General features: G+C 55.1%; 1 protein-coding gene across 2 annotated transcripts; it reads right to left on the reverse strand.

Moving 5' to 3' along the window:
- Positions 1 to 6,863: 6,863 nt before the first annotated feature.
- On the reverse strand, positions 6,864 to 20,823 carry ANHX (anomalous homeobox). 2 transcript variants are annotated; one of them, XM_060118867.1, is made up of 9 exons: positions 20,575 to 20,823; positions 18,249 to 18,376; positions 15,919 to 16,042; positions 14,823 to 15,036; positions 14,307 to 14,427; positions 13,081 to 13,373; positions 9,092 to 9,239; positions 7,304 to 7,388; positions 6,864 to 7,029 (listed from the first exon to the last, which is right to left on the reverse strand). In XM_060118867.1, the coding sequence occupies exons 1-9, from the start codon at positions 20,821 to 20,823 to the stop codon at positions 6,943 to 6,945; spliced, it is 1,449 nt and encodes a 482-aa protein (XP_059974850.1). In that variant the 3' UTR covers positions 6,864 to 6,942. The 2 variants fall into 2 exon arrangements, with proteins under 2 accessions (XP_059974850.1, XP_059974851.1); XM_060118868.1 differs by lacking the exon at positions 13,081 to 13,373 and having other exon boundaries at positions 9,092 to 9,220.
- Between the last annotated feature and the right edge of the window lie 851 nt (positions 20,824 to 21,674).

Below are 21,674 nucleotides of genomic sequence, written 5' to 3' on the forward strand. Positions count from 1 at the left end.
CTCGGACCCCCTACCTCAGTGATTAACAGATCACTTCACCTTTTTTGTGGCTGAGCAGACTCTTTGGAGTTGGTTTTGGATATGAGTTTGCCTTCTCCCTAGACTGCCAGCTTTCTTATTAAAGTAACTTTTCTGTTCCGACCAGCACTTGCCTCTGGAATATTGACAAGCGGCCTTACCCGAGCTGGGCACCAGTCCAGAAGATGGGGGATGCAGGTTTGTCTCAGGTCCATCTTGCTGGCTGGCCAGGTGCAAGGTCTTTAAAGGCAAAAAGGGTAAATGAGAGGGGGTCTTGGTGATTTCCGTTTCCTGATGAGACCTCAGTTGCAGACTTCCCAGCACCATCCTGTGACTCAATGTGTCATTGGTGATTGTGATTGATCTTCATGTCCCTGAAAAGCAAACTAGAAAATCATGGCCTTGTCATCCTTTAACCTGTTTCTAGGAGAGAGCAAAGGCCACGGTTGAGGCATTTTATTATTTACTTAGAGCCTAAGTGATGGGTTAAGAATTTTAATTCCTGGTTGGCCCCTGGTGTTTCCCCTGACACCATCTGGGCCTGCTTTCCCTTCTTTCTGCATTCCCTATCTTCCCTAATTAGTAACTGCATGTGTCCGCTCTTTGGAACTCAGGAAAGGCCTAGGAGACTAAAGCCTTTCTCTGCAAACAAGAAATGGGGGACATGGAGGGTCTCTTGAACCCAGGAGGGCCCTGCAGTGTCCTGACCAGTCCCCCCCGCCCCGCCCCTTTTCTTTGATACTCCTCAATCCTGAAGGGAACAGGGGCAGGACAAGAAAAGATACACTTTAGTAAAGAAAGTTTAATCATAAACTCGCCAGGGGAACTTGGTATCAGAAGCCTGATTTAAATACATCACCTTCCTACCATGAGTCCGGTACCGAGCTAGGGACAGGAGGGTACAGCAGAATATTCTCTCCTCCTGAAAACTGTCAACTTTCTGGAGACTCCCAGACATGGGATTCCTAGAGAACAGATACTACAGGAAGGAAGGAGAACAGCAACATGTGACTTGAAGATCAGAACTACAGAAACTCAGAGAAGGGAGTGGTCAGGATTGGCTGGAGCTGCCAGGAAAGGTTCCAAAACGCAGCGGGAACCTGACAAACTACCTCAGCCAGGTGACCAAGGTTAACAGTAACAGTGATAAGTGTCTCGAGAACCCACTGCCTTGGTATAAAGTGATGAGAAAGCCCTTGACCTCTGATCTGCTTCCACAAAACCCATAACCCCCATCTAACCATGAGAAAAACACTAAGTAAATCCCAGTGCGGGACAGCCTACAGAGTACCTGCCCAGTCCTCCTCCACCCTGTCATGGTCATCGAAACAAGGAGGGTCTCAGAAGCTGTCCAAGCCCAGAAGAGCCTAAACAGACATGATGATCACTTTGTCATGTGGTGCCCTGGATGGGATTCTGGAACAGAAAAAGGTAGAAGGAAGGGAACTTGAATAGAATATGGATTGCAGTTAATAATAATGTTTCAGTAGTGCTCATTAATTGTGACAATTCTGTAGAAAACTAGAAAGAGAGGGAAAATTAAAGTCAAATAAAAGAAATCTGTTGCTTCAGATTGGAAACCTAAAAGAAATTGGTGATTTCCTAGTAAAAATACACATTAACAAAATGGACCCAAAAATAAGGGCAATGTAAACAGACCAATTAGCATAGAAAAGCTGGGAATGGTGCTTAGAAATCTCCCACTAGAAAAGACCCCGGACCATTTGGGTTCACAGTTAATAGCTGAATGTTAAGTGACCTTTAACAAATTCTGATTTTAATAACAAAGTCTGATATGCTTACATATTTCATTTAGTGTAGGATGTCACTGTTCACAAAACAGACATACTTTATGTAGTATTACAAATATGCTGCCTATTAAACTGTGACTTTCTCAACAAAAGGAAAAAGTTGTTGATGAGCTTACTTCCATTAAAGCCAGAAAGGAAAAATTTTAATATATTCTCATTTTGGTGTCAAAACTGTATTTAAACTTAATGTTGTGAGTTTTAACACACCTCCTTTTCAACGTGTCGATTAACGTGTTCAACGGCATCAACACTGTAACAAGGAAGGGCCATCAGAACACTCATGAGAGCAAGAACACAGGGGCGGCTGGTCCTCGGGTGGCTGGTGGGGCCAGCCGGTCCCCGGAGCACGTGCGGCCCTGCGCAAGTCCCACTATACCCTCTTCTGTGTGAAGAACGCCGTGTGCCCCGAGCGACAGCGCCTTAATGCGGGGACGTTTTCGTAAAATACCGTCGACCCTGGAACAACTCGGGTTTGAACCGCTTGGATCCACTCACGTGTGGACTTTTTTCAATAGAAAACGCTGCAGACCGGACCCACCAATGCGAAACCAGGGTGACAGAGGGCGACCATCAGTCATATCCATTCTGACGGCAGAGGGTCGGCGCCCCAGCCCCGCTGGCTCAAGGGTCGACTGGAGCCCTGACGAAATTCTAGTGAGAAAATAAAGAGAAACCCTGGGGGCAAAGCCCCGAGGACGAGATTCCGTGCCCGCCTCCAAGACCGATGCCCGCGCTCTGCCCTTCCGCCCGCTGTCCCCCGAGTCCCGGCTGGGGACAGCACGGGCTCAGCAGGCCACCAGAGGGTGGCATCTCGCTCAGGGGAAGGGCACTGCGGTGTTGTCAGGACGAGTGAGGGCAGGCATGGCTCACCCACGACGACACAGCCTTGGAGTGGTGTGGCGCTCAGGCGCCACCAGCACCGAGTGCGTGACTCAGATGAACACGGTCCGGCCACACAGAAGGGCTCCCAGCTGTGTAATCCCTTAGGGGCCCAGGCCCTCGAGAAGCCACACGAGCCCCGCAGATGCTGTTATAGACACGCAGGCCCGGGCTCCCCAGGGGTCGGCTCCAGAAGCGGATCCACACTAGTGTTTCTATACTGGGTTAGAGCTGAGGGTGCCTGCGCCTCACTCCGTCCTCTCTCCGCTCCCTGGATACTGAAGACATGGGGAGGCCCCGCTGGCCCCGCCAACATGGATATGGCTCTGCACCCAGAGAGCCAGGCCTCCAACTACCTTCAATACTTCAGCACCTCCAACCCCAGGACAGGCTGGTCCCAGCCGTCACTGGGCGGGGGATCCCAGCGCCAGACCCAAGTCCTGCAGCCAGGAGGGATAGGGTCTCCTGCCTGGGGCCCCCAGTAAGTGTGATGGGGTTGCCCCAGGGAGGGACCAAGGTGCCTCAGGCCAGCAAGGGGTGGAGATCACTGCCAGAGACAGGGACACAGTTACAGGTTGAATTGTGCTCCCAGAAATCCACGTGTGGAAGGCCTAACCCCCAGTACCTGTGACTGTGACGTGACATGGAAATGGGGTCTTTGCAGATGATCAAGTCAAGAGGACATCATCTGGGTTGGCCGGAACCCACTACGATCGTGTTGGTACACACACACACACACACACACACACGCACACACACGGAAAATGCCTTGTGAGTGAAGACTGCAGCTATGCTGTCCCAGGACAAGAGCTACCAGAAGCTGGAGGAAGCCCTGAATCAGATCCTCCCCCCGGTGCCCTCAAGGCCTTGCCAACACCTAGATGTCACACTTCCAGTCTCCAGGACCATGAGACGACAGATTTCTGTTGTTCTGAGCCACCTAGTTTGTGGCACCTCGTTGTTTTGTTTTTTTGCTGCACCACGCGGCTTGTGGGATCTTAGTTCCCTGACCAGGGATTGAACACGCACCCTCAGCAGTCAGAGTGTGGAGTCCTAAGCACTGGACCGCCAGGAAAGTCCCTTGTGGTACTTTGTTACAGCAGCCCTAAGGGACGGATACAGGCACCCTCTGCTCTGTCCCCTTCTCTCCAGACCACGGTGGCTGAGGGTAGAGGCAGGGCAGGGCCCTTAGACAGACCAAGGCCACTGCTGGGTGGTCACTCTGGCCCTGTCTCGGAGCTCTGGACACAGCTCTCAGCCTCCGGGGGCCATGGGAGGATGAGGACAAGGAGGTGGGCTCCCTGGAGCTGGTCACGGCACCCCGCCAATTCCTGGAGCCCGGAAAGCCCAGGAATAGCCAGACCCCACCCCTCACCGTCCTCTGGGCCCCGCCCCCAGCCATCAGCAGGTTGGAATGGCCGCTATCTGCGTCTTCATCTCAGTAGGGGAGACACAGAAAGAGGCGCCCTTGCCTGGTCATTGCATCTCACCAATGTCCACTGGCTCAGGCTGGCCCTTTCAGGAAGGGTGAGCAGGACAGACTGGGGGCCAACACCCTCTTCTCAGAAGGGCCTGGGGTCAAGCCAGGAAGCAGGGAGGGAAGTGGTGGGCAGGAGGCCCGATTGGCAGGATGCGGAGGGCAGAGCCCCCTCCCTCCAGGTGCTCTGTGGAGGAGGGGTGAGCCTCTTGCCTCCTTCCCTACGTCTGACACGGCATAGGTGGCCCTCCGCAGGAGGTCCGCTCTGTCAAGGGTCAGCTCCAGAGACTTTAGTCCATTTTCTCCAAAGCAGACCTGATGCAGCTGGCTGAGTCAGGGCTCTGGGACTTTCAGGATGGAGCCCAGTGTCTACCGAGGGTAGGAGGGAGGAAAATGCCCTAGAGGTCCTCATGAGACCCGTTCACCAGAGTCCCACCTCTGACTGGGACCAGTCCCCACCCAGGGCAACCAGGGTCTGCTGGCCACAGGATACCAGGACAGGCCCAGAGCTCTACATGTTTCCTGGGAAGGTCGAGAGGTGGCACACCCTACAGCGGCCCAGGGCGTTATAACCCCTAACCCTAACCCTAAAGCACGTTCACTAATTGTGCTGACATGTTGTGCAGAATTTGAATGAGGGTGAGTGAGTTTGAAGAGCGTGCTTCATGCAGGGACAGGCTGTGTGGGTAAAAGTGGGTAAAATGCGTTGTGGAACTCAGTTATTTACATCAGTCATCGTGTGGGTGAAGGGTAAGTCATAAAGTTGAAGAGTGACTCCTGGTGATGGGGTGTACACTGTGTGCATGTGTGGGGAATGTCGGTGATGTCTGAGATCCTAGACCTGGGGTAAAAGGGAGAGTCAAGTGTTCACGAATTCTGAGAATTAGGTAAGCACATTAGGGAAACTAATGAATTAGTTAATAGAAAATTTGATGAGAAACAGGATATTTACATGGCTTCAAAGCACCACCCCCTAAAATACTCAGAGAGAAAACGAGGAACTTTACAGTGGAGAAGCTTGGTCTGCAACACCCTAACCAGGTGATGGAGATGAACACCATCAGCGATGGGGTGAGGTGAGCAAGAACACGCGCCGCCCAGAAGACGCAGTAAGGACCAAGCATCACTTCTGGGATATTCCTTCCAAATGCAAACCCCAAATCACAAGGAAACATCAGACATGGCCACTTTGGGGGACATTCTGCAGAGTAACCGGCTTGCAATCCTCAAGTCGAGGTCATGGAAGGGCAGGAAAACCCAGAACTGTCCCAGGCTGAAGGGCACTGAAAGCCCTGTTGAGTAAAGGCAGCCAGTGCTATGGGGCAGATTTGGATTCTCTCACAACCAGGGCATTACAGGGACAACGACCTGAACTCTCATGGGGTCTGGCCAATTAGGAGGCGGTAAAGCACCAGGACTGATTGCCTGATTTCCATGGAGGTGCTGTGCATGTGTAGAATTCCTTATCTGAAGGAAACACATAAAAGTATTAGGGGAATATGATGGGGCAGGTCAGTAACTTGTTCTCAAATGGCTCAAAGGAAAGATCTTTGTACCCCATTTTCAACTTTTGGCCAGTTTTCAATTGTTTCAAAATACGGAAATGTTTTCAAACCGAAAGCCCTGAGTTTCCGGGAACCTGGAATGTGAGCGGCCATCCAAGTGGCACGCCTGTCACTCGTGATGCTCAGCCCTGCCTGCAGTTCTGGCGAGGAGGATGGGACGTGCCGGGCTGCAGGAGCACTGGTGGTCTCGGCTGAGACACCGCTCCCGGGGAGCTCCCAGTGTCCGCTCAGGCGTCCCAGGCTCGCAGCTGCCCCCACGTCACCCCACCCCCCAGCAAGCACCTGGAAGTGCCCCCGTAGCCCTCTGCCTCTCCCCACTCTCCTGTGAGCCCCGAGGGCACAAACCTGACTTTGCTCCCCGCTGTACCAGTTCTGTCGACCAACAGGATGGGTAGGTGAGGGTCAAGGGCCCATCCCCGGAGGGGACAGTCCTGGGTGTCAAAGCTCAGCCCCTGGCCTGTGCGCTCGGCACGCCGCTTCCACCTTGGGGGCAATTCCTTGTTCCCGGGGCACAATGACCAGGCAAGGGGCAGAGCGCAGAGGTGCCCACGGGACGCTGCTTATAACACGGAGCCGGTGGAAAGGATCCGAATATCCCTCACCAGGTCCTGATGCGTGGAGTAGTGCCCTCGCGCTGTGCAATGGGGGCCAGGCCTGGGAGGGGCAGGTGTCCAGGACAGTTAAGTGAACAGGGGAGGGGGGTGTCAGAACATTAAACTTTAATTGAACAGAACACTTGGTCGGCAAACACAACGGATCACAACGACGGGGAGGGGAAGGTACACGTGCCTATGTGCGGCCCACGCCGCACTCACCAAGGGGCTGGGCGGAGAAGGCCGGCCCGTCACAGCACAGGCGGGAGGGTGGCTGCAGTACCACCCCCTCCTCTCTGAAGAGGGGCCTGCCTGCCCAGGAGCTCGACTGCAAGCTGCTGCTGCCCGAGTAGAACAGACCACCTTTGACTTCTGACTTCACGAATGTTTCTCAGATGCTTCTTGCAGTATAGGGAGGTGCCAACCAAACTATTCAAACATGGCAGGGGGCTCAGAAGCCCTCAGTGCTTCTCAGCAGAACCCCCGCCCGGGGAACGCTGGGGACCTCCTTCTTCTGTAGGGACAGAGCTGTGTAACTTGTGTTACCAGATGTCCACAGTTGCTCCCCTGGAGCACTGGCCAGGCTCCCGAGGGGCAGCTCAGCCCAGGCTGCCCCCTGAAAGCTCAAGGAGCATCCTGGCTCCCCAGAAGGCGTCGCTGGAGGTCTGGTCGTCGGGCCACTGCACCTGGAATGCCAACACAGCATCACACACGGAGGTACCCTCTGTGGGCTCTGCCTTCCCATCTGGGTCACCCCTGACCCTGGGACTCACCCCCTCTGGACTCCATTAAGAAACACTGCCCATGACACCTGCCTCCCAGTTCTCATTCCACCCAAGTCCAGCCTTGAGGCATCCCTGCCCCATGTTCAACTCTGCCCATTTTATTCACTCCGAAGTCCCAAGTTGAGGACCCAGGAGTTAGGAGGGAAACCCACGGTACCTCATAGGAAGGCCTCACCTGGCTGGAGGGCATGGGCTGGCCCAGGTCCATGGCCGACACGGGGCCAGGGAAGGCAGGCGGGGCCGGGGCCAGCTCCGGGGGGCTGGAAAAGGGACACTGTCAGGACAGGTCCTTTGCCAGGCCCTGTTTGAGGCTCATGCTGTTTACTGTGAGTGCCACACCCTGAGAGCTTTCTGCCCATCAGAAGCCCTTCCTGGTGCCGGACTCTCTTTTGGGAACGGCCTCCTCCTGCAGGGCCCTCGCGTGTGCAAGATGCTGGAGGGGCCTGTGTGACACCCTGAGCAGGTGGCTCAGGGAGTCAGAGGGCACATCAGGGCAGGCTCACAGAGGAGGGGACGGTGAGCAGAGATGTGAAGGAAGAGAAGGTCACGAGAAGGAACAGGCCTGAGGCGTGAGGGAGCCCAGAGGTCCTTAGGACCAAATCAGGGGGAGCGGCAGGGGAAGCAGGTGCAGCCGCTCGGGACAATGATCATGCAGTCCCTCAAAGTCAAACCACACTTACCCTGTGACCCAGTCATCCCCCCGGCTAGGTGTACACCCCCCCGAGACACGAAGGCAAACACGCAGGCCACCACGTGTCGGGAATGTGCACAGCAGCCCCAAACCAGGAGCTCCCAAACGCCTGCCAACAGGTGATGACAATCCACACCAAGCACTCGGACTCAGCAAGAGAAGGGGTGCTGATACACAGCAGCAGGGGCAGGTCTCAAAGTAGTCAGGCTGAGTGAAAGAAGCCATACCCAAAAACAAGAGTCTACGCTGTATGATTTCACTTATATGAAACTCTAGAAAACGCAGCTAAAGAAAGCAGGTCCTCGGTCCTGGGGTGGCAGGGGCGGGAACAGCCCTGGGACCCGTGACTAGCAGCACAGCTATGGTGTGTAGGAGATACGTAAGTCACACTCGGAAAACTGTCCTGTGCATCATCTGAACATGTTGGTCTACTTTATGCCAACTACATCCCAATGAAGCTGTTTTTAAACTAGGTTACCAGATCAGAGCAAGGAGGAGCTGGGGCACTGGAGTCCAAGGGTGATACAGCCAGTGGAGAGGCCCAGCAGGCCATGAGGGGCCCTGTGGCTGCTCTCTGTGGCTCCCGGTCATAAATGGAACAGTGAGTCCATCAGCGTGGTCTGGATTTTCCCACCATCTGGCCGTTCCCGCAGAGCTTGTGACCTGGGAGGCTGCTCCCCTCTCTCCCATGTCCCCCAGTAATTCTGCCCTCACTGGGCACCTGGCCTTCTGCTCCCAGACTTGGGAGACCCCGAACCCTGGGGACCCTGTCCTTCGGCCGCCATCGTAGATTCCCTCTCCACCGGAGGACCCCTGGCCTGACATCGCCTCCTGTGAAGTCTCTGGACGCTGCCACGGCCTCCACTGGCCACAGTCCACAGCACCTAGGCTGTTCACGGCCGTCCCAAGTCCCTTTAAAACTCCAATTTGGAATATACAATCAGGATCTTGACGCTGTCCAGAAGCTAAAACAGTCTTTGGGGAAAAGAAAATGCCTGAAAGAGGCTGCCAGGGCCCAGGGAGACCTCTGGGGAAGTGTAAAGGCCTAAGCACCATCCACAGAACAGATGCCCGTATCTGCTCCAATGCTTGTCTGAGGGAGAGACTACCATCTTCTTTCAGTAGGTGTAGGATGGGGGACTGTTGAGGTTTCCAGAAACCCATAAGGAAAGGACGCACTCTGCACCATTGGAGATGGTGAGTCTGTGCACCAGGAACCCTGTCCACGGCCCGTAGGAAGTGTCACCTGAGCCCTGTGGCTCTGCAGCTTACCTCTGGGTGAGGGTGAACTCAGGAGCCTGCAGTGGAGGCTGGGGCACCAGGAAGCCACTCGCCTGTGGTTCTGCTCGGCCACCGCTGGTACCTGGACCCTCCTCCAGGTACGTGCTCTGGGCGTTGATGCTGGGAGGGTCAGCGAATCCTGCACAGGAAGAAATTACAACCCAGTGCTGGGGGAATGGAGCACAGTCTACATGCAGCACAACACAGGCCTCTGCGGAGAGGTGGCCTCCAGCCTGGCCAGCCCCCAGCCTCGGCGCCCGCGCTGAGGAAAGGGCAGCCACCACTGCTGATGCCAGTGGCCTCCGCCGGTTCCCAAAGACCAAAACAATGTCAAGTTTTGCTGACCTCAAATTTCTCTTTGTCATTCTAGATCTCACGCCAGCCCCAGCGCCAAACAAAGACTCAGCACCCCAGTCCGCCCTACGCCCACTGCAGCTGTCTGAGGAGAGACCCCGCGGTGTCCCCCATTCACCACAGGCTGGCCCAGCCCACGGCCATTGCCCTCCCCTTTCACCTTGGGTTTCCCCATGATTTCACTGCAGTGCCAGGTGTTACTACCTTACCTTGCCTTTTCTCTCTACTTAAAATACTGTAGAAAATCTCTCAGGGTGTCTGTCTTTCACCCTAAAAGGCAAGCCACTGTGGACGTGATCAATTCTGGGTCGACAGACATTTAGGAGCAAAGTGAGCTAAGAAGGAAGGTCCACTGCTGCCCTAAGTCTATCCAGGTGGTAAAATGAGCATGCATCCCTGATCTCAGACCCCAAACAACAGTCCTCCCTCCTGTCTGCCAGAGCCTAGACCTTCCTCACCATTTGGTGTATGACTCTACCTCCACCTTCTGCTGTTTTCCCTTTCCTGCAGAACTTTACAGATAGTCTGAAGTCCAGGAAATATGGTTAAGTGCTAATTTGAACATTTCCAGTTTACACAGAATAGATCAGTGGGTTTTACCTTCTTCCTCCAAGAAAAACAGAAATAAAAAGCCCAAAGCCTAGAACAAAGGGAGTGTCATGGGAAGGGTAATGGGCAGGTGGGAGATGTCCATATTCTGCAGATGCAGGGCACAGGTCTGATCCCATGGTGGGGGGTGTCTGAAGGGAAGCTGGGGCATAAGCAGGGGCCAAGGACCCTGAGAGGTTTGCAGGGAGGGAGGGAAAGCAAGGTGCTCAGGCAACCAGCAGGGAGCTCTCCAATTCCCAGAGAACACACCCCTCACACAGGCTGGACATGGTGTGAAGACCAGCTTCCCTCCTCCCAGTATGAGGCTGGCCACTGCCCATCCCAACTCCAGCCTTGTTAGTAAACATGGACAAGAAAAGGTCTCTGAAATCAAAGACCAATTCGATCAGATGGAAAAGCTGCGTCAGAGAAATGAGTCTCCAGGCTCTTCCTCTTTGGGGCACCTCTTCCTCCTCTGTTCAAGGAAGGGCCTGAATCCACAACCCCAACATTCCCCCCTTCAGGCAAGAAAGCACATTTTCTGCAACTTCTAACTAGGATACTCAAGAGAAATATAAGATATTGCCTCTATAAAAAGTAATACAGGGGGCCTCCCTGGTGGCGCAAGTGGTTAAGAGTCCGCCTGCCGATGCAGGGGATACGGGTTCGTGCCCCGGTCTGGGAGGATCCCATATGCCGCGGAGCGGCTGGGCCCGTGAGCCATGGCCGCTGGGCCTGCGCATCCGGAGCCTGTGCTCCGCAACGGGAGAGGCCACAACAGTAAGAGGCCCACATACCGCAAAAAGAAAAAAAAAAAAAAAAAAAAAAAAAAAAAAGTAATACAGGGCCTCCCTGGTGGCGCAAGTGGTTAAGAGTCCGCCTGCCGATGCAGGGGATACGGGTTCGTGCCCCGGTCTGGGAGGATCCCATATGCCGCGGAGCGGCTGGGCCCGTGAGCCATGGCCGCTGGGCCTGCGCATCCGGAGCCTGTGCTCCACAACGGGAGAGGCCACAACAGTGAGAGGCCCACATACCGCAAAAAGAAAAAAAAAAAAAAAAAAGTAATACAATCAGGGCTTCCCTGGTGGTGCAGTGGTTAAGAATCCACCTGTCAATGCAGGGGACACGGGTTCGAGCCCTGGTCCGGGAAGATCCCACATGCCGCGGAGCAAGTAAGCCCGTGTGCCACAACTACTGAGCCTGTGCTCTAGAGCCTGTGAGCCACAACTACTGAAGCCTGCACGCCACAACTACTGAAGCCCATGCACCGAGAGCAGATGCTCCGCAACCTCAATGAGAAGCCCGCACACCACAAAGAAGAGCAGCCCCTGCTCACCACAGCTAGAGAAAGCCCGTGTGCAGCAACGAAGACCCAACGCAGCCAAAAATAAATAATTTATTTTAAAAAATTTATTAAAAAAACAAAAACAAGTAACATGATCTATGAAGAAAGGAAAATCAGAAATAAGAAAAGAGAGCTTGGGGAACTTCCCTGGTGGTCCAGTGATTAAGACTCCATGCTCCCAATACAGGGGGCCCAGGTTCGATCCCTGGTCAGGGAACTAGATCCCTCATGCCTCAACTAAGAGCCTGCACGCTGCAACTACAGACACCATGTGCCGCAACTAAGACACGGCACAGCCAAATAAATAACTAAATAAAATTTTTTAAAAAAGAAAAGAAAGCTTGGAGTTCTCTTAAAATGTATAACTGTCAAAATATCAGAAGACAGAGTTTAAGACAAAAGCACATACAATAAAAAAGAAAATTTTTTTAAAAGGTAAGCATTTTGGGAGATTGGTCCAGGATTTCCAACATCCAAATAACATTTGTGCTCTAAAGAGAGAACTGGAAGGAGGAAACTATCAAAGAAAATAACAAAAAGTGCCCAGAGCTTAAAGAAGACCTTGTTCTCTGGTTCTTTAAATTGAAAAGCTTTACAACAAAGTGAATTCAAAAGACTCACACCTGGGACCATCACTGTGAAATTTCAGAACACCAAGACTTCAAAAATATAAAGCTCCAATAAAGGAAAAATATGTGAACATCAGAATGACATTTAACTTAAAATGACAACATTGGATGCTATAATTGGATGCTATGTTGGTTTCAAATTTCTAAGGGAAAAAGCATTTTAAACTCAGAATTCTGTCCTTGACAAGTCATTAATCAAACTTGAGGGCGGTTTAAAGACAATTTCAGAAGATGCAAGGAAACAGACACTACCTTGCAGGCACCCTTTCTTATAAAGTTAATTAAAGACATTCTCTAACATAACAAGAGTCAAGAAAGAAAGAACAAGACTTGCAATTAAGGAAACACTGAAGCAAACCCAGGGAAGCAGTTAAAGGTGCTCCTGGGATGACGGCTCCACACCAGACTGGGAGCAGGAAGAAGGCGGCCCTAGCAACAAGTCTTCAGAGGGGATGCTTAAGACACTGCAAGAAGTTAGGGATGTGGTAAAAGCAGTAAGAAAAAAGGGAGGCAATGACAAACTACAAGACGACCTGTATGGAACCACAGAAGACTAAAAAATTTAGGTGACGGGCTGAGTTCAGTGCCAACATCCTCCTTAGAAGCTGGGATGTCACAAGATGCTATTGTGTTTGGTGCACAAAATATATACCTGAATACGTATTCTTTAAAGGTATTTATAGCGACAGTTACAACTAAGGAAGAAACTAGGACGAGAGAGCTGGAAGTCTGAACAGCTCAGCCCTCCTCTGTTGTAGCAGATGTTGACTGGTTAGTTACAGGGACTGGAGTACAGGGGTGGCAGCCATTTCATTTAACTCTTTCCTCACCATCTTATTTTTTTAGTCACGTCCACATTTTATTTTGAAAACAAAAATAAAATGAAAAATATCCAGGCTGTTGGTGGGAAGAGCCTGTTCCAACTGCACTGGTTTGGGGTCTAATCAAATACATGAGATTCAAGCAGAAAGTCCTGGCCCCTCAGAATTCTTCCCCATCAAATGACATACAAGCAGTTGAAGCATCTGATGTAGAAACACATGGTCTGTCTAGCGTAGACCCACCTGTGGGGCTGGCCTCACCAAGAGCGGTCATGGACACAGCCAGAGGAGCACCTGCAGGGCGCATCGTGAGGTCCAGCCCGTGACTGTGGATCAGTTGCCTAGTCTGGAAGGAAACTTCCTTGGAGGATGCCAGTGCAAGAGACATCAGCCACGACTCGGGGGCACCCAGAGAGGGGTCCAGCATGTTGCTGCCAGCAGCCAGAGGACAGAAACCAGAGCCAGGGCAGACGGGAGGAAGAGCAGCAGGGTCATGGCTAGGCCCCTCCTGGTACATCTCACCGCCCTGCAGAGACCTGGGGGGCAGAGCAAACACCATCCCTTGGTGGGCAGAGGCTCCCTCAGGCCGGGGTCGTGGGGCCTGGGAGGAGAGTCCAGCCCAGTTTGGGAATCTGGGCTCCGGACTCAATGCAGCCACAGATGGCTGTGGGGTCCACCCCAATTATGCTGCCTTCACAGTTCTCCCTAGGGCTGCAAGGGTTCCAGAGACACAAAAAATACTACCGCTGGAAACCTAGGACACATTAGCCGTTTATTTACAAGGGCCTTCAATGAAGCATTGTTCCACAATATTGAAGGCTGCAAATGATTAGCAAGAACCTAATAGTTGACTGATTAAATGAAGGTGGGTCTTACAGGAATGTGAGGCATCAGTTAATAATGTAAAGACTTAAAATATCCCCCAAATGCTCCCCGTGTCTCAGATGCTGCTCCTGGGCTTTTGTTAACAACCCCCTGCCCCTGCAGTCTGTGAAATGACATGCATGGCAGGGTCCATCACTATCCCCATTTCACAGGGGAGAAAAAGCAGACACTGAGAGGTCACGGGAACCTGCCTAAGGCCACACACCTGGGTAGTGCCAGCCTGGACGTGAGGTGCCAGCCCAGGTGGTGTCATGAGAGACGCTGAAAACACAAGTGTAAATGGAAAAAGTGGGCACAGCTTGATGTTTACGCAGATGTGGACCTGGTCCCACACTCAGACTCAGTCCTGCTGCTGCCGGCACTTTCTTCACAGCAGTTTGTGCAGCACCACAGGGGCAACAGGGTGAGGGGAAGCGGTTAGACAGGGCCTGGTCTGTAGCAGGAACTCAAGAAATGCTGGCTGTTACTAACCTAATGATATACCAACCATACCCAAATGCTAAAGAGAAACAGACCACGACAGCGGGTTTGCCTTTGGGGAATTGAACAGGGGACGGTCCCATGGCCCACGTGGGTGGCAGTACCTGGGAGCTAGTGACTTTGGCATGGTCTCGTCTCCAGAGAAGTCTGGGGCCAGGACCAGTGGCTCCCACGGCCCTTGGGTGGTCTCCCGGGTCTGTACAGACACACGTTCCTCAGGTCCTGCTAAAAGACAGGAGGGGAAGCTGGGTGATGCTCAGGGTCCCAGCTTCCTTCCCAGCAGGTTAAGAACGGCCATGCTGGCTGCCCAGTATTCTTTGTTTGTCCCCTGATCTGTCTTTGGTCTGAACCAACACCCATAATTAGGAACCCAGAACACCCTAACTCCTAGTGCTTGGCTCACCTCCCACTGACTCCTGGCCGCAAGGTAACCTCTCAATGCAACGCTGCTGCAGCCCCACCTGGGTCCACCCGGAGCCCAACCTGACCCTCAGCTTCAGAGATCTCGCTTCCCACAGGGTGAAGTCCCAAACGTGCAGGCAGAGAGGGTCCTGTCCTGCAACCAGTGACCCTACCTCGGCCTGGCCCTAGACCCAGGTTTTGGGAGAGGGGCCACTCACCCGACCACTGAGGCCTGTCCACGCACCCAGAGCCAAGGTGCGGCTGGCCTGTGAGCTGCGGGGCGCGCGGGCCGGCCTCCCTCGCGATGCGGTCCTCCGCCGAGTCCCGGGCTGCCGCCGCGCGCTGCACAAGGGCCCTCTGGCGCCGCCGGTAATTGGCGAACCAGTTGTAGACCTGCTCCGTGGTCAAGCGCGTCTCCGAGGCCAGGTCCTCCTGCCCCGAAACAACACGCCGCTTGCCCAGCCCGCTCCTGAGACGCGGGGCCGGGACACCCGCGGGCCGGGACACAGGGCGGCTGGGGCATCACGCGGGCCGGCGCCGCGGCCTCTGGCCTTGTTCCTCCTCAAGCCGCCGCCCGCCCGACGGCCACTCACAGCCGGGAGGGCTCGGCAGGGCTTGCAAACCGGACCTTCCCGAGGCGCCATCAAACCACTGACCGCCCGCCTGCCGGGCCGGTGCGAGAGCGCGTCGGCCACGACCGACCCTGCGATCAGGAACCTGTCCTTCCTCAGGAGCCAGATCCGAACCACCACGGGCCACAGCACGGAGCTCCGGGAGGGCCCCGCTGATTGGACCCGGAAGGGGCGGGGCAATCACTGGGAGAGCCCTGCTGATGATTGGACCGGGAGAGAAGGGGCGGGGCGATCATTGGGAGAGACCCGCTGATTGGACCGGGAGAGAAGGGCGCAGGCCAGCTTTATGAGCGGCAACGCTCTTACTGCTGCCCCCTCCAGCTGCTCCCGAGAGCTGAGCCGCGCATCCCTCCTGCTGGAGTCCCGGCCGCGGTGAGTGCTCAGTGAGCACCTGTTGCAGCCACCCTGGATGACGAGGTATTAAGACTCCCGTGATGAAACTAACCCCGCCACGTGTGCAGGCGGCTGCCAGCCAAAGGGCGCCGTCCCCAGGGCAGTTCAGGGCAGGCGGAGAACGCCAGCGCCCTGGCAGATAGGCCACTGGGGAGGCGGAGAGGTGTGGCTGAGGATGCGGGTCAATCCCCTAAGGGTGGTGATGTCACCTAAGGGTGGGAGTCCCCTAAGGACCGGGGAGGGTAGGCTAAGGGGAGGGTTGCCTGGCCTCGCTCTCATCTGCTCTTACCCGCTCAGCCTTGCTGGGGTTGGCGCTCACACCCAAAGCAAAGTCCTGCAGCTTCTGGCGAACTTCTCTGGGGAAGTTCCGGCTCTTGAGGCCGTCAGGGCAGAGGGAGGCGGGCGGTGGGTTCCTGGATGAGGACAGTGAGGAGGCGGTTACAGACCCCCCCTTCTCCGGAATGCACCTGTTGTGCTCCCCTGGACCTCCTGTCCTCTCACTGGCCACCCCCCTCCCCTGCAGGACTGTGTGCTGCAGTCCCCGGGTCCATCCCCTGAACAAGGGAGGGGTCTCGTGTTGCCCGGGCCCACACCCCACACTTTCACCAGGGATTCCAGTACCACTCACTGACCAGCGGCCGTGACTGGTAAAGCTGGGGGATGGGGGTGCTGAGGTTGGCGATGCTGCCCTCCTTACTGAGTGTATACTAGAATTTTTCCAAAAGAAAAAAGTGACATATAAACAAACAGCACCGGTCTATACAAGATTCGCTACCCAAATGCCAACTCAACAACAAACCCCCATGAACATCGAAAACACACCCCACACATCCCAGTGGAGCTCAATCTCCCATTCCCCACGCCGTCCCCTGCGCATCCCAGTGAGAGACCACCACGTCCCTGCCCATCAGGCCAAGAGCCCTGCAGCCAGGTTTATTCTCTTTACCTTCTCCAGTATATTCAACCTATTGGCAAATCCCTCTAGAGTCAATCCTGACACAACTCTTTCCCCAGCCATGGCCACTCCCAGAAACTCCAAGAACCTCCCACCTCTGCTCCTGCACTAACCATCTGCTGTAACTCCAGTGTCACCCCTTCTTATGCCCAGAGCACGCCTTCCCTGTGCTCAGGCCTCTCCAAGGCTCAGCCCTGTGCTGCAGCCCTACCACAAGCAGAGGGCCAGTGAGTCACAGCCCTCTACTGAACGAGTTCCGTCTAGCATTCCTTGCTCTCAATTACGGGATCTGCTTTGTTTCCTGGTCTACTGTCCGTCATCCACACCCGCGGGCAGCTCCAGGACAGCAGGGCCCCAGCACCTCTAGTAACGCCCAGCAACCAGAGGCCTCTTCACAAACACTGCATGCTGGTCCCCAAGGCATTTACTTTGCTGAGCCACCCTCTGGCAGGCTGTCAGAGCCTATATGGAGGGACCTGACTGCATCCCTGAAGACCTCAAGGCTGATTAACTGCTGGGCTTTGAGGACGTATCGGGCGGGCACCATGAGAAAAATTCTGTCTGATCCAAAAGGAATCCATCTCTTCTTTCATCAACCAGGTCCATGGCTCAGAAACTCCTGTCACTTGGGCTTTCAGGAGCTCAGAGCAAGACCTGCAGCCCTAGGGCCTCCCTGGTGGCGCAGTGGTTAAGAGTCCGCCTGCCGATGCAGGGGATACGGGTTCGTGCCCCGGTCTGGGAGGATCCCATATGCCGCGGAGCGGCTGGGCCCGTGAGCCATGGCCGCTGGGCCTGCGCATCCAGAGCCTGTGCTCCGCAACGGGAGAGGCCACAACAGTGAGAGGCCCACATAACGCAAAAAAAAAGAAAAAAAGAAAAAAAAAAAAAGACCTGCAGCCCCTCCTGGCCAGTGGGGGACACCCAAGGTCAAGAACAAAGGCTCTACAGTCTCAACGTCTAGGCTGGAATACTGCCTTTGCATATCTGTAGCGTGTAACCAGGCAAGTGACTAACTCTTCTGTGCCTTGGTGTCCTTATCCATGAACGGTTACGGTGGCAATGATGGTAACTAGCAGTCGTGACGTGTACCGAGTGCTGATAACGGTCACAGTGGTAAATATTAGCAACATCTGTCCAGCAGCCACCGTGTACCAGATGGCCTTCTAAGCACTATGTGTATCTCATGTGGTGCTGGCAGACCCTCACCTTTATCTCTCTTTTAAAGGTCCTGCAGCCCTGAGGGGCCGTGCTGGGATCCGGGCCAGGCACCTGCAGAGCCTGACCATGGGGTTAGCGGAGCTGAGGGGCACCCATCCTGCAGGAAGCGAGTGAGATCAGGGTGCCCACCTGCCGCCTCCCTCACTGCAAGGCCCTCACTGACAGGCAGCGGCTCCTGCTGCAGCTACAACTTTTGGCCTGGGTCCTGGGAACAGCTCCCTGTCCTCGCCCTGCAGGCACACGTAGGAAAGCATCCCCACAGCCAGCCGAGCGGTGGAGAGGAGGCTCAGTGGCGGGCACCCGCTGCTGTGGAGCCTATGACCCTCTGTCTATTACTGCTTTCTCTTATCTCCCTGCCTCTACTTCACCTAAGTCCTTCTATGGTCTTGGAGGGCAAATCCCTTGGGAGCACCAGGGAATAAGTGCCGATAAAGGCCGATGCCTACCTCTTCCTGCACCGGAACTTCTGCACCGGGGTCAGCGTGGCCACGCCGAGCCTCTTCATGACCAGATGGTATTGGATGTCATTCCAGAGCTGCACCAGCTTCAGGCTGCCACCCGGCACCCGGCATCCCTGTGGACAAGAGCCTGCTGAGACCCAGCACGCTCACCTGCCCCGGAGCCCCGCTGTACACCCAGCCTGACCACTAAGAACACCCGCTCGCTGGTGCCCCGCGCCGAGGGCATGAGCCCCATGGCCAGGCTCCTGTCCCAGCAGGCCCTCCCACGAATGGGAGGCAGGCACAGCTCTCCCTCGCCCCCCCAGGTGAGGGCCAGGCAAGGGGAAGGCCAACTCCGGGCTGTGGCCATAGCACACAAGAGGCCAAGCCGCGCTGAGAACCACATGGTCAGGCGAGGCGCCTGAGGCTTGATCCCCGTCTTGCGTGAAAGGCCTTTCTCTCCCACCAGCAGGGCGGGCCCCTGGGGCTCAGTGAGTTCATTCTGAGCTGAGGGGGATGAAGGGGTCCCGGTCTGTGCCAGTAACAGCTCCCCAGCCCAGTGCGGCTTGGTCATGTAACCAGACTTTAGCGATGGCCAAGGACGCTGAGTGTGGGCCTCCCCTGGACACAGCCCCTGTGGTCAGTATGTGGTTCATGCCTTTAACCCCAGTGTTCTCAGGCCCATCTTGGTGAGGGAGGCGCTGAGGATCATTTAGCTTTCTCTCAACAGCATCAGAAAAAGCCCATCCTGCTGGGCTGAGGCCTGCAGTCTCCTGCCAGGATGGAGACATCATCGGCACTACCGTCAGACAGGGAACCCACTCGGAGCCTCCCCACCTGCAGGAGTGGCCCTGGCGGGAAATGCCCTTTCTTGATGCGGTAGCCCCATCCTTTCTCTCAGGGCTCAGAACACATCACTTCCTCAGAGACACTTCTGGACCATCCTGAGTTACAGTCCCTCTCCTGGGAGTTTTTCATCACTGATGTCACACTCACATTCCATCACTGACTGCCTTCACGGCAGCTACTTCAGCCCTGTGTGTTCACCCATTTATTCTAACATGTGGAAGGCTGAGCCCTCTTATGTTCCAGGTGTTATGTTGGGTGTTGGGGATCCTTTAATGAGCAGAACTAACGCACCCCTGCTCCTGGGGCCTGCAGTGCAGGAGGGGAGGTGGATCACGGAACGAAAAATAAGACAGGTTTCTAACCGTGAGCTGAGGAAGGAGCCACAGAGAGGGATGAGGGCTCCCTTAAGTCCTTGGGAATAAAGGGGGCACCAGCTCAACGGGGTGACATTTAAAGCAGAGACCAGACAGGGAGGAAGGCACCAGCCACACAGAGTGGTGTCCAGCCTCTGGCAGAGGGAACGGCATGCACAAAGGTCAAAAGACAAAGATCTCGGGAGTTCCAGAACCACAAGCAGCCAGCACAGCCACTGTGCGGGAGCCAGGACGGGACGGCAGGCTCTGGGCCCGCACCTCGGCACGTACCGTGGTCCCATCTGCAGTTTTAAAACTGCCTCTGGCTGCTACGTGAAGACTAATAGATAGAGGTGGCAGGAGAGGACACGGCAGTGGGGCGTGAGCGCCAGGAGGGTGCCGCAGGGCTTGGGGGAGAGGGAGCAAAAACAAAGAACTGGGCAGAGTTTAGTATCTTAAAGGTAAACTCAGCATGAGTTATGCATGGACTGTAATATGGAGTGAAAGAGGGAAACACAGGCCCCCAAATCTCTTATTAAAACCTTTTGAACCAGATGTATTTTGGAATTCAGAATTCCTCACACTTTAGGAAGTAACACAGGTATATACTACATAATTTGCACTATCCCAGTATGATCTAGGACAGGAAGCATCCTGCAAGCAAACATACCAGGATTTGGGTAGCAAAACGTACTGCAGTAACATTAAGTGGATAAATAAAGACATAAATAGTTTCCCATCAATGCAGCTCAGGTTTGATGCCAATTGAGTTGAGGTTCAAAGTACCACCAGAGGACTGACAAAGATACTTGTGGTTTCAGAGTTCCCGAATGCAGATCAGCAGCTAAGGGACTGCGGTCCTGGGTCTGTTTGATTGCTTGCCTCACTTTCCAAGCCAGGACCACTTTCCAAGCCAGGACCACTGGTCCAGGACCAGAGGGATTCGATAGATGGACAGTTCCGTCTCAGGTTAGCAGGCAAGTTAGAACTTAGTACAGTGAGAGTGAACGGCCCTGGCTCAGTTTATAGCAGCTCTCCCCAGGCTCCTGCTGACTTCCGGGCATTTCCGTCGTCTTCAGGCTGGTGTGGGCTGCTGGCCCTCTCCCCGCCCCGCCCCACCCCGGTCCTACCTCTAGCAGCTGGCAGGCAGCCCGGTGCTGTTCCTGCTGGGCCAGCACGCTGGCGCACACCAGGGCCACGTCCGCGTTGTCCAAGAGGTACAGGCGGAGCTGGCTGTCCAGCACGGCAGCGACCAAGGGCTGCACCTGGGCGGGGTCGTACTGTACCTCCCGGCACAGCCTGCCGGCGAGGGTCACCAGGTCTGCCAAGGGCAGGCCAGCACCTCCGCTTCCCCTCAGCAGCTGCAGGAAGCTCTGCATCCCGAGTCGGGTTGGACCCGTCTGCAAACAAGAGGACAGTCAGGACCACCACCAGCGCTGATCGGCTGACTGCACATCAATCCTCAGACCAACAATGCGATGCCTCTCTCCCGCCACAGGTACTTGTATCGTGGCGCGTCAGGGCCCCCCCCCCCCCGCGCAACAGCGTAGACCCCGGCGGTGCACCAAGGCCCACCCAGCTCGCTGCTCTGCTGCCAGACTTCTCACTCCGCACGCCTGGAACCTCCGTCGGGTGCCCTCGTGCCCCTCACCCGCCGTGCCACCTCTGTGTTTCCCCCACTTCTCACACCGCTTGTCACTGCGTTTCCTCCTTCCTTCTCCGGGGTCTATGGGGCCGGGCCCACCTGCGCTGGGGTCATCAGATCCCCCCAGCATCTGCCAGACGGAGAGCAAGGCCTCTTGGAGCGGCTGGGCGGGGCCGCGGGCCAGGGGCTGCGCAGACGCCCTTGGCGCTTCTTCGGAGGGGAGTCAGAGGCCCGCTGAGGCGGGACCAGCAAAATTCGCTTTTAACTATTTTAATTTTGGGGGGGAAAACCCTTATATTTGAAAACCACAAACGTTTAAGGGTTGCTCTAGTTCGACAAATTAATAAAGTTAGAAAGGGAAGGGTAGAAGGAAAGAAGGAGGGACGAAAACAAGGAAAGAGAGAAAGAGTGAAAGGGGTGGGGGGAGGGAATGCACCGAGACAAAGAAGTGAACACGTGCCGGCCTCCGGCGCAGCCCTGCTGGAGTTTGGGCTCCCTGCCCTCACAGCGCCGCGGACACCAAGCTTCCCGCTCTGCCCGGTGAGGCACAGGCTGAGAGCTGAGGTAACCTGCAAAGGACCGAGG

The sequence above is a fragment of the Mesoplodon densirostris genome, chromosome 15 (assembly GCF_025265405.1).
Source record: "Mesoplodon densirostris isolate mMesDen1 chromosome 15, mMesDen1 primary haplotype, whole genome shotgun sequence".
Lineage (NCBI taxonomy): Eukaryota > Metazoa > Chordata > Mammalia > Artiodactyla > Ziphiidae > Mesoplodon > Mesoplodon densirostris.

What these genes read in the sequence shown, in the direction of transcription:
- ANHX (XM_060118867.1), bottom strand. Translation starts at nt 20,823, where the DNA reads ATGCAGAGCTTCCTGCAGCTGCTGAGGGGAAGCGGAGGTGCTGGCCTG. An exon ending in CCAAAGTCACTAGCTCCCAG is followed by an intron (nt 13,374 to 14,306) that starts GTACTGCCACCC and finishes TCTGCCCCCCAG; the next exon opens with GTCTCTGCAGGGCGGTGAGA. An exon ending in AGCCCATGCCCTCCAGCCAG is followed by an intron (nt 7,030 to 7,303) that starts GTGAGGCCTTCC and finishes TTGGCATTCCAG; the next exon opens with GTGCAGTGGCCCGACGACCA.